General features: G+C 43.8%; 1 protein-coding gene across 3 annotated transcripts in view; it reads left to right on the top strand.

Annotated features, from left to right (window-relative positions):
- The window catches only part of rock2a (rho-associated, coiled-coil containing protein kinase 2a), a 51,848-nt gene that overhangs the window by 29,304 nt on the left and 9,879 nt on the right, over positions 1-12,665 (top strand). For all 3 annotated transcript variants that reach the window (XM_046308010.1, XM_046308011.1, XM_046308009.1), the window contains exons 2-10: positions 2,806-2,887; positions 3,085-3,185; positions 3,322-3,459; positions 4,159-4,419; positions 4,632-4,776; positions 4,970-5,108; positions 7,551-7,642; positions 7,848-8,007; positions 8,210-8,273. In XM_046308010.1, the coding sequence (XP_046163966.1) occupies positions 2,806-2,887; positions 3,085-3,185; positions 3,322-3,459; positions 4,159-4,419; positions 4,632-4,776; positions 4,970-5,108; positions 7,551-7,642; positions 7,848-8,007; positions 8,210-8,273 (1,182 nt within the window). The remainder of the gene's footprint in view (positions 1-2,805; positions 2,888-3,084; positions 3,186-3,321; positions 3,460-4,158; positions 4,420-4,631; positions 4,777-4,969; positions 5,109-7,550; positions 7,643-7,847; positions 8,008-8,209; positions 8,274-12,665) is intronic.

The raw sequence follows: 12,665 nt of genomic DNA, 5'->3' as shown, positions 1-12,665 counted from the left end.
AGCATAAGCATTTCACATTAAGGTTTACACCTGTTTTATTCGGTGCACATGATAAATAAGATTTGATTTGATGGAAGTTTGAAAGAAGGGTTCTTAATCTCCCCGGGTGTTGCCCACAAACACGCATGGAATGGACGTTCAGACTCAAAGTATATCTTGTTGTTTTTGCCATGGATGGCTCTTGTCCAATGGCTGTCCAGTAATGCATGATTGACATGTGTGATCAGTACCTGTACCTGACAAGATGCTCTGGGATTTGGGTGATTTTTTCCCCAGGAAGGATGAGACTTTATTTTACAGTCATGTTGCAAAGGGTATTTATAGCAAGATATTTCATAGGAAAATATGTGGTAAAAATCTAATCTTATGTTGTGAAGTAGCAGGTCTTTCTGGTAACTGTAGACTACTTCACAGGCATCAACACAAATGCAGGTGCATTTTGTAATTGCACATTACATTGCTTTTTTCCAGTGAACTCTAAGATACCACACTCACTTAATTTTGGTTATGACCAATCAGCCATTTTACAGTGATGTTTCTAATTAAATAACAGGTAAATAGTTCACAATTTCTACAGTCCACTAGTTATGAAGTGTAGCTTAACTTTTTTTACTCACCGCCTATTGAGTAGGGATAGGCGGGCTGCGTGGAGTTGTCTCTCTCTACAGAGGAAATGACTTGCACACTGAGGTACCGGCTTCATGACACAGTGAAATGATCTTCTGAGTGCTGGGCGGGGTGGATCATTTCCTGTATTGCTGAGCTCTAAGGGGAGATGAGCCGTGTCAATGTGAGCGTCAGCGTGTGTCTGTGTGCTTCTTCTCCTCAAATAGTAGTTCTGTGTGAGGTACGTCCTTTATTGGGAAGTGGAGTGGAGATGATGAAACAGCTGGCATCAAGCTGTATAGTGTACACTGACTTCTGCAGAGTAGAGAGACGGACAAACTGGGGGGTGAGAAAGAGACGCATGTACAGTTGAATTCGGAAGTTTGCATACACTTAGGCTGGAGTCATTAAAACTCATTTTTCAACCACTCCACAAAATTCTTGTTAACAATCTAGAGTTTTGGAAAGTTGGTTAAGACATCTACTTTGTGCACGACACAAGTCATTTTTCCAACAATTGTTTACAAACAGATTATTTCACATATAATTTACTGTATCACAATTCCAGTGGATCAGAAGTTTACATGCACTAAGTTGATTGTGCTTTTAAACAGCTTGGGAAATGATGTCATGGCTTTAGAAGCTTCTGATAGGCTAATTGACATAATTTGAGTCAATTGGCGGTGTGTCTGTGGATGTATTTCAAGGCCTGCCTTCAAACTTAGTGCCTCTTTGCTTGATATCATGGAAAAATCAAAAGAAATCAGCCAAGACCTCAGAAAAAAATTGTAGACCTCCACCAAGTCTGGTTCATCCTTGGGAGCAATTTCCAAACGCCTGAAGGTACCACGTTCATCTGTACAACAATAGTACGCAAGTAGAAACAACATGGAACCACGCAGCCGTCATACCGCTCAGGAAGGAGACACTTTCTGTCTCCTAGAGATGAACATACTTTGGTGCGGAAAGTGCAAATCAATCCCAGAACAACAGCAAAGGACCTTGTGAAGATGCTGGAGGAAACAGTTACAAAAGTATCTATATCCACAGTAAAACGAGTCCTATATCGACATAACCTAAAAGGTCGCTCAGCAAGGAAGAAGCCACTGCTCCAAAACCGCCATGAAAAGCCAGACTGCGGTTTGCAACTGCGCATGGGGACAAAGATCATACTTTTTGGAGAAATGTCCTCTGGTCTGATAAAACAAAAATAGAAGTGTTTGGCCATAATGACCATTGTTATGTTTGGAGGTAAAAGGGGAACGTTGCAAGCCGAAGAACACCATCCCAACTGTGAAGCACAGGGGTGGCAGCATCATGTTGTGGGGGTGCTTTGCTGCAGGAGGGACTGGTGCACTTCATTAAATCGATGGCATCATGAGGTTGGAAAATTATGTGGATATATTTAAGCAACATGTCAGGAAGTTAAAGCTTGGTCGCAAATGGGTCTTCCAAATGGCCAATGACACCAAGCATTCTTCCAAAGTTGTGGCAAATGGCTCAAGGACAGCAAAGTCAAGGTATTGGAGTGGCCATCACAAAGCTTGTGGAAGGCTACCCAAAATGTTTGACCCAAGTTAAACAATTTAAAGGCAATGCTACCAAATACTAATTGAGTGTCTGTAAACTTCTGACCTACGACATTTCACATTCTTAAAATAAAGTGGTGATCCTTACTGACCTAAGACAGGGAATCTTTACTAGGATTAAATGTCAGGAATTGTGAAAAACTGAGTTTAAATGTATTTGACTACGGTGTATGCAAACCTCCGACTTCAACTGTAGGATCTGAAAGGTTCTAGGAAGGTCTGTTGTAATGTTTTTCTCGGCACATATGAAGATGAATGTTATAATTGTTGTAATGTTATTCTTGACACATCTTCATACAAATATCTCAGAGAATGACAGCTGTCAAATTCACTGCCCTACATTCTCTGTGTTTTATGCTTGTTATGTCAATTCCAATTCAATGTTATGGAATTTTTATTATAGATCACATTTTATGCCCAATTCCTGAATTAAATTAATTGAAATGGACACATGTTATACTCAATTTTTGTGGCACTTAAATGTCCTCATTGTTTTGGGTAAAAAGTTTAATTATACACCCCAGAAATAACGCTCCCACATTCACTTTGCTTGATTGCATGTTATGTTTTTCTTTTCCAATGAATGAGTTTTCTTCTTTCTCTTTTTCAGGATTCTATCAATGCCTTCGTTCTAGATCTGGACTACCCTGCCCTACGGAAAAACAAAAACGTAGAAACCTTTTTACACAGATGTAAGTATGTTTGGTAATAGTAAATGTGTGTGTGTGTGTGTGTGTGTGTGTGTGTGTGTGTGTGTGTGTGTGTGTGTGTGTGTGTGTGTGTGTGTGTGTGTGTGTGTGTGTGTGTGTGTGTGTGTGTGTGTGTGTGTGTGTGTGTGTGTGTGTGTGTGTGTGTGTGTGGATGGCTGACTCCTCTCTTCTCCATGCAGATGAGAAGGTGATGGGGCACCTACGGGACTTTCAGATGAAGTCTGACGACTTTGACAGGGTGAAGGTGATCGGCAGAGGGGCGTTTGGGGAGGTTCAGCTGGTGAGATGTATATATTTTTGTATTTCATCAAGATGTTAAGCATCTGCGTATTGCGTACACCACTTAATTTTGACTCTCCCTTTGTGTCTTTTTCCATCTCTCTTTTTGTCTCTTGAAATCCTCTGTTTCCCCCAAGGTTCGACACAAAGCCTCTCAGAAAGTGTACGCCATGAAGCTGCTGAGCAAGTTTGAGATGATAAAACGTTCAGACTCTGCCTTTTTCTGGGAGGAGAGGGATATTATGGCCTTCGCCAACAGTCCATGGGTCGTACAAGTAAGACCTGACACACACACAAACCTATATACTCAACCGGGATTCGTCGGACCAGGCAATGTTTTTCCACTCCTCAGTTGTCCAGTGTTGGTGATCGCGTGCCCACTGGAGCCACTTCTTCTTGTTTTTAGCTGATAGGCGTGGAACCCGGTGCTTTTGTCTGCTGCAATCGCCCATCCGTGACAAGGACCGATGAGTTGTGCGTTCCGAGATGCCGTTCTGCACTCCACTGTTGTTCTGAGACCTCTCATCAACTAGCTGTTTTCAACCCACAGGACTGCCGCTGATATGATGGTTTTTGTTTGTCGCACCATTCTCGGTAAACCCTGGATACTGTCGTGTGTGAAATGCCCAGGAGGCCGGCCGTTTCTGAGATACTGGAACCAGCGCACAATGCCACGCTCAGCCGCTTAAGTCACTCGTTTTGCCCATTCTAAGGTTAAATCGAACAGTAACTTATTGTCTTGTTGCCGGTCTGCCTGCCTTATATAGCAAGCCACGGCCACGTAACTCACTGTCTGTAGGAGCAAACCATTTTCGTGACCGGGTTGGTGTACTTAATAAACTGGCCACTTGTATAACAAGACAGGACAAAAACAGATTTTAAAACGATCTGCACAAACAATATCAAATCAAAATTGTGTGATGGAAGATAAACCCTGTAACTTGTATTGTCTTTGCTTTCCGGTCTGTGTCTAGTTGTGCTGTGCCTTCCAAGACGACCGTTACCTTTACATGGTGATGGAGTACATGCCTGGAGGGGACCTGGTGAACCTCACCAGTACCTACGATGTGCCTGAGAAGTGGGCCCGGTTCTACACGGCCGAGGTGGTCATGGCACTGGATGCCATCCACTCCCTGGGTTTCATCCACCGCGACGTCAAGCCTGACAACATGCTCCTGGACCGCCACGGACACCTCAAACTGGCCGACTTCGGAACCTGCATGAAGATGGACTCTGTGAGGACCACATTTTCCACTTGTTCCAGCTGTGCAGTGTGCTAAAGAGAGCATTACTCACAATACTTCCAGCGGAATAGCTTGTGCCTAGCTGTGCTATAAGTTAACACTTATTTGATAAACGCTCATTAAAACTTAACTGTATATACTTGGTGATTCATACTCGGTTTGCTTGAGAAAATGTGTCTAACTGAAGGATTGACTGGTTACAGACTGGGATGGTGCACTGTGACACGGCGGTTGGCACTCCAGACTACATCTCTCCAGAGGTTCTGAAGTCGCAGGGTGGAGATGGTTACTACGGACGGGAGTGTGACTGGTGGTCTGTAGGGGTCTTCATCTTTGAGATGCTAGTCGGTGAGTTGGGGTTGACTTAACTCCTTGGTGTTTATGTTCCCGGTCTTTGTTTGTCTCAAAATAATGACTCAGAATCTTAGTTTACACTAACTGAAGATATATCAAGTCTGCCTATAAAAAGATATTGGAGAACTTGTAAGCAAATTGCTTATAAGTAAACAGTGTCATTATTCCTGTGCTATGTTCCCATTAGGTGACACACCATTCTATGCCGACTCCCTTGTTGGAACATACAGCAAGATCATGGATCACAAGAATTCCCTCAACTTTCCAGATGACGTAGAGATCTCCAAAGACGCCAAAAACCTTATCTGTGCCTTCCTGACAGACAGGTAACAATGATATTAAGAATAATAACCACAGTTCCAGATTTAAACTTCAAGTTACAGTTTGCAAAGTAATTTTTGTAGTAGTCTGACCGATATCCAGATTATTTTCAGAAGGAACTATCCCAGCTTTTTCCCTGGCCACTAACATACAGTTGAAGTCGGGGCGGCAGCGTAGCCTAGTGGTTAGAGCGTTGGACTAGTAACCGGAAGGTTGCGAGTTCAAACCCCCGAGCTGACAAGGTACAAATCTGTCGTTCTACCCCTGAACAGGCAGTTAACCCACTGTTCGTTCCCAGGCCGTCATTGAAAATGAGAATATGTTCTTAACTGACTTGCCTGGTTAAATAAAGGTAAAAAAATATATTAAAAAATATTAAAAAATCGGAAGTTTACATACACTTAGGTTGGAGTTGTTAAAACTTGTTTTCCAACCACTCCACAAATTAATTTCTTGTTAGCAATCTATAGTTTTGGCATTTTGGTTAGGACATCTACTTTGTGCATGACACAAGTAATGTTTCCAACAATTGTTTACAGATGTAACGACATTCGTCTGTTGTATGAAGAGAGTCAGACCGAAATGCAGCATGTAGGTTACTCATGACTTTAATGAAAATAATCGCGGTACATGAAATAACTGTATATGAAAACAACAAACGAAACGTGAAACCTATTACAGCCTATCTGGTGACTACAACACTAAGACAGGAACAAACACCCACAAAATACAACGCGAAAATCAGGCTGTCTAAATACGGTTCTCAATCAGAGACAACGACAAGCACCTGACTCTGATTGAGAATCGCCCCAGGCAGCCAAGCCTAACTAGACACACCCCTAATCATACACAATCCCAATTACTACAAACCCCAATACGAAACACAACATATAAACCCATGTCACACCCTAGCTTACCCAAACATATACCAAAAACACAAAATACAATGACCAAGGCGTGACAACAGACAGATTATTTCACTGTATCACAATTCCAGTGGGTCAGAGGTTTACATACACTAAGTTGACTGTGCTTTTAAACAGCTTGGAAAATTCCAGAAAATGATGTCATGGCTTTAGAAGCTTCTGATGGGCTAATTGACATAATTTGAGTCAATTGGAGGTGTATCTGTGGATGTATTTCAAGGCCTACCTTCAAACTCAGTGCCTCTTTGCTTGAGATCATGGGAAAATCAAAAGAAATCAGCCAAGACCTCAGAAAAACAATTGTAGACTTCCACGGGTCTGGTTCATCCTTTGGAGCAATTTCCAAAAGCCTGAAGGTACCACGGTCATCTGTACAAACAATAGTACGCAAGTATAAACAACATGGGACCACACAGCCGTCATACCGTTCATGAAGGAGACGCTTTCTGTCTCCTAGAGATGAGTGTACTTTGGTGCGAAATGTGCAAATCAATCCTAGAACAACAGCAGAGGACCTTGTGAAGATGCTGGAGGAAATAATCACAAAAGTATCTATATCCACAATAAAACAAGTCCTATATCGACAACCTGAAAGGCCGCTCAGCAAGGAAGAAGCCTCTGCTCCATGAAAAGCCAGACTGTGGTTTGCAACTGCGCATGGGGACAAAAATCATACTTTTTGGAGAAATGTCCTCTGGTCTGATGAAACAAAAAATAGAACTGTTTGGTCATAATGTCCATCGTTATGTTTGGAGGGAAAAGGGTGAGGCTTGCAACCCGTAGAACACCATCCCAATTGTGAAGCACCTGGGGTGGCAGCATCATGTTGTGGGGGTGCTTTGCTGCAGGAGTGACTGGTGCACTTCACAAAATAGATGGCACCATGAGGATGGAAAGTATGTGGATATATTGAAGCAACATCTCAAGACATCAGTCAGGAAGTTAAACCTTGGTCGGAAATGGGTCTTCCAAATGATCAATGACACCAAGCATTCTTCCAAAGTTGTGGCAAATGGCTCAAGGACAACAAAGTCCAGGTATTGGAGTGGCCATCACAGAGCCCTGACCTCAATCCTATAGAGAACTTTTGGGCAGAACAAGCGTATGAAAAAGTGTATGCGAGCAAGGAGGCCTACAAACCTGACTCAGTTACACCAGCTCTGTCAGGAGGAATGGGCCAAAATGTATTGTGGGAAGCTTGTGGAAGGCTACCAGAAACGTTTGATCCAAGTTAAACCATTTAAAGGCAATGCTACAAAATACTAATTGAGTGTATGTAAACTTCTGACCCACTGGAAATGTGATGAAAGAAATAAAAGCTGAAGTAAATAATTCTCTCTACTATTATTCTGACATTTCACATTCTTAAAATAAAGTGGTGATCCTAACTGACCTAAGACGGGGAATTTTTACTAGGATTAAATGTCAGGAATTGTGAAAAACTGAGTTAATTTTATTTGTCTAAGGTGTATGTAAACTTCCGACTTCAACTAAGTCTATGGCCCTGTTTTTGGTTTTTAGGGAGGTGCGACTGGGCCGCAACGGGGTGGAGGAGATCAAACGACACCCCTTTTTCAAGAATGACCAATGGAACTTCGACAGCATCAGAAATAGTAGGTGTCTGCCATACAGCCAAGTACATTTTATTTATTTGATCATATAAGATCATCCTGGTACAATAGAAAACATATTACATATGGTTACCTAGAAATGACATAAATAACATCAATATTTCCTTCTTTCTCCCCCCCCCCACCTCTCCTCCCACTCTCCCTCCCACCACCCACCTCTCCTCCCACTCTCCCTCCCACTGTTTAGCGGCGGCTCCTGTGGTTCCAGAGTTGAGCAGTGACATTGACACTAGCAACTTTGATGAGATAGAAGATGACAAGGGTGACGTGGAGACCTTTCCTACTCCTAAGGCTTTTGTGGGAAACCAGCTTCCTTTCGTCGGCTTCACATACTTCAAGGAAGACCAGTAAGTCTGCAGACTTCATGTCTTACTTTCACAGTCCTTCCTCATCATGGACAGTATTTTTTTTACTTAGTAAGTCATGTGTAGTGGATGTCTTACGTTTCACACAAGCTTTGATTATGTTAAAAACTCTGAAAGTGTGTATTAATGTGTGTATGTGTGTGAGCTGTTAGTTCTTAATCAAATACCAATGTGTTTCCTCCAGGTTGCTAAGCGGTGTGAATAACTCTACAGTTGTGACCGTGAACTCAACAGCCTTGAAAGGAGAGGTGGGTACCTACTTGCCCGTGATATACATATAGTTCTCTTTTAATGATTCGTTTTGATATCACATGTGGCGGATTTGCAAGGATCCCCTACTCTCAGAAGAACCTATCAAAAGCATCTGTTGGAGACACAGGTAGAGTGGTGAATGAGGTGAGCCCCTCACCTTCCTTAAAAGGAGCCACTCTCCCGCCTTCTGGTTATTCTCGCTTCTCTCCCTCACAAAGAGAATTAACATTACTCTCTAGTGCTCAGATTGACTGGATGCCTGTTTTCCTGCTTGACTGCTCACAAGTGAACCGTGAAGGATATCGCTGCCTAGTGTAGGTCTCGAGAGGTTTAGTGCTGACCGGAAGGTTTTCGTTTTGTGTAGAAATGACTTTTCTACTTCTGTCTCTGTTGGTAGCTTGCTTCCCGGCTAGCTATTGAGACTCTGTTAGCCCACTCTGCAAGGCTAACTTGGGAAGCTCGCCGTACCTGCAACATGGTAGCATTGCTAGCTCCCTTTTCTCATCTAGATTAAACTATGTTCACCCATTGTGTTAACTAGACCGTCCGTCTCAGCCTCACGGCTCCTTCAGTCACAGGAGCACACTATCTGAAGGCTAACTTCGCCCCCGCACGGTTTCCTTCAACTAATACTGAGCTGGCTACAGTTACTGCTAGCTAATGCCACTCTAGCCTCGTGGCTATAGCGTTCTACTTTGCTCATTATTGCTAGCTGTTAGCCGCAAGGCTTCTAACTAGCTAGCTTATTACACCATTTACACAAGATATTTTTGGCTAGCCACCAGCCACAAAGCTTCTAACTATCTAGGCTACACCATATGCACGTTGCTCTTACAACCAGCATCTTGCTGTCCCCCTGGCAAGCCTTGTTCCTTTATGGCAGAATACAATGTCTGGTAGAGGGGGGAGAGGGATTTTAGAGCCCTGCTGGCATTGAGGGCTATAGCCTGGACCATGGTGGGAAGGATCATCTCATCCACTATGGCTCTGTTGAACAGGGGCCCGAAAAAACAATAGCCACTATTATCCCGTCCCAGGAAGAGACTAGCCCAGCACTCAAACCCCCACGTTCTTGTGCTTGTGGTTCCATGATTGTAGGAAAAGGTTCCAAACCTCTGTGCATCAATAAGGAACATCCCCATGAGGGGCTCGACGACCCTGAGTCCTGTGAGCACTGCAAACTGCTGACAAGGGCAGGTCTGAAGAAGAGGCTTTAAATGTGCTTCTATATCGGTAGCCCCTCTCTCCTCCAAGCCAACAGTGACAGCTGTGGCTCAGCTCCCCGCAACCATGCCCATTTGGGGCTAGACCATAGATAGCCTCAACTCCCTCCCTTCACTATTGGACAATGTAGTGTCAGGGGAAGGCGAGTTAGGGGATGATGAGGATGGAATTAATCTCACGGATATCCTCGAGATAACTCAGGAGATGGGGGATGACCCCGTTCTCCCGCCCTCTCAGGCCCTGAGAGCAGTGGAACTGCCCCTCCTCCTTTGGAGTTTGGGCTCCTTCATCTCTGCAAACGAGCCGCGGCCAGACTCGGCATAGAGTGGCCATCTCCTGTGGGAGCTCAGCGTCCGTTAAGGGACTCCTGTCTCATACAGCGTCGATTTAAAATAGCTGCTCCATGCATTATCAGTTTGCCTCAGATAAGCTAAGAACTAGTGGGATAAACCACTAACTAGCTAAATTATTGCTAGGGGTACCCCTAGCCTGGACATATAGAAGAATCTGAGTTTGGCAACCCTCCCGCAGTGGAGCCGTCACTGGCTGACCATCTCAGCCCCTCGCGCCGTGTTACTAAAGACCGACTGGATGCCCCAGTGACACTCAAGGAGTTGTTCGGGCTAACTGTTGCGGCCAAAGTGTGACATGCACAAGAATAAAGGCGAAGCACGTGGCAGCCGTTGGTTCCTGTATATAGCCCCAGCCTCACTGCTGGGAAGGGGTAATAAGCTGTCCTTGGGGGACTGAGGCCCCTGAACCAGGCCAAACCTGTAGGGAAGCAGTCTTACAGCCGCAACAAACAACCTCTCTAACCTTCCTGAGGGAGATAAGAAGGGCTGGACAACCCAGCGCGGCTTAGAAGGATCGTGTGCAAGACCTATGGCTCTCTTCCCCACCCTCCTTTTTCGGGTTTAACGTTTTCTGCTCCTTCCCCTCTCCAAGTTTTGCAGCAGTGGGAAGGCAGGGCTGCGTTGCGACAACCCTATTCTCAAGCCTCAAGCAGGTTTCCAGGGCTCACTGTGGGCCAGGGCGTTTTTTCTCCCCTCTACATTGCAAATGCGACTTGGCTGTGTTATGGAGAACACTCTCCATTGAGCTAGAGATGAGTCAAAATAGTGGGATGGGGCGCCCTCACCAGGCGTCAGAGCCCCAGACTGCTATCTGGTACTCCCGAGTCCACGAAGCTTCGGCTTTTCTTCATCCAGTTTTTTACTGCAATTGGTTCATGCAGCCGGGCCACTGCCTGCTTTGCCTCCCCATCCTGAACAGTTGAAGAGATATCTTTGCTCTTAACAACCCTCCCCATGGAGCAGGGCCAAAACATACCAGTTGTGTAGCTGTCCTACTGACCAGGATTAGGAATACTGCGCTGCAGTTGTTTCCTTCTTCCTACGGCTATATTGCCTGACATCTTACGTCATGGTGCTGGCTGCTCCAGAGAGAGCCCTCTTTCCGCATCTATTTAGACTGACTTGCTGCAGTCTGGTAGAAGCAACAACCCTATGAGGGGCCTGGGAGACCCTATCCCAAAAGACGGTGACCACGCCGTTTGGGGTAGAAGAGCTGACACACCATGGAAAAATTGGGTGTAGAATCTATTTACCAAGTCAAGTTGTTGTCGTGAGTTCTATGTGTGAGAAATATTCCTCTCGAGGTACATTCAAGTTAGAAGTGCCATAGGGAGGGAAACTTGCATTTTGACAAGCAGCACAACAATCTTTGCAATTGTCTTTCCAATCCTATTAGTTTCTCAACTCCTAAATATGCATGAACTGCATATATGCACAAAATGAATCCCGATATTTCTTTTTCAGCAGCAGCATGGTTAAGCATGTGAGTGCATAGGGGAGAGTGGGGATAAATGTGACACAGGTCAATTTTGGAATAACACGGGGAAAAACACCACCCTACCTCAATCATTTTTTTTTCGGAGTGATTCAAAACAATTGTGATGAGACAGATTACATTTTTATTTTAGCAACATTAATGGCAACCAGGGAAAGTGTTGGGGGAGAGGGTGGGGTTACTTCGGGTGGCAGTTCTATCCCAAGTTACTCTAACAGGTAGGCCTACATTATATTCACTGTGTTTCTAGAATTATTTGGGGACACAACATTTATTAATATGATTCTAACTAGTTAAAAGATCACATTTGGGATCTGTAATGATTAGCCCTATAGGGTAAATGCAGATAGGCAGCCCCATGCTTCAGCCTATTTATTTAGAGCTACATCAGCTGGGCTACAGGTGATCATTCTTATTGCTAATAGCATACTTGATCATATAAACTATGCATAAGCTATATTTATGGTCCATTATGTTAATAATTTTACCAGTATGTTATTAGGCTAATTTCTGGAGGTGAAAAGTATGTTTTAGATGGTGTCAGCATAATTTTATTTTCATTCATTTTGAAGTTTAATGTCCTTTTAAAAAATCACCAGAATGTATCTTCTCCATCCTTTATACATGGAAATTCTCCAGGGTGGGTCCCCGACCCCCAAAACAGGGTTGAATGGGTGGTCCCTCTCCCCCCTTGTTTTGGTGGTGCGGGGTCCCCCTCTGCTACATATTTTTCCATAGGAAACACTGCCTCTCCTACAGAATAGTTCACCTATTGGACACTGTTCTTGGGACATATCTCATTAATTGAGAGAGTGGCTCCTTTTAAGGAAGGTGAGGGGCTCACCTCATTCGCCCCTCTACCTGTGTCTCCAACAGACGCTTTACGCTTCCGAGAGTAGGTGATCCTAGCGAATCCCCCATGTGAGATATTTCACTCATAATATCAGAGAACCGGAGTTACAGAAGTAACCTAAGTTATGTAATTATATTTTGTGCATATGAATCTAACACAACACTATAATAACAATGTCATAACAGGTCATAATAATATAATTCCTTTGTTTGGCTCAAGAATTATACACAATAATCTGTCAAGTTCTTAAGCGCTACTGAAAAACTTACGAGGCTTTGCTTCAGTAGCTAAACAACAAGCTAATCCCGTGAAAGCTGTCAGCTCTTTGACTTCTGTGCTGACTGAAATTGTTTTGCAGAGCAAATGAAATGTATTTCTTATCTGTTGCAGGATATTGTGATGTTAAGTGTTCTCTCTCTCTCTTTAAACAAAGCTCTTCTGAATTGATTTCACTTGTTTATGG

The sequence above is a fragment of the Oncorhynchus gorbuscha genome, linkage group LG17, assembly GCF_021184085.1.
Source record: "Oncorhynchus gorbuscha isolate QuinsamMale2020 ecotype Even-year linkage group LG17, OgorEven_v1.0, whole genome shotgun sequence".
Taxonomy (NCBI): domain Eukaryota; kingdom Metazoa; phylum Chordata; class Actinopteri; order Salmoniformes; family Salmonidae; genus Oncorhynchus; species Oncorhynchus gorbuscha.
The sequence above is the reverse complement of the archived record's forward strand: the minus strand, read 5'-3'. Positions and strand labels throughout refer to the sequence as shown.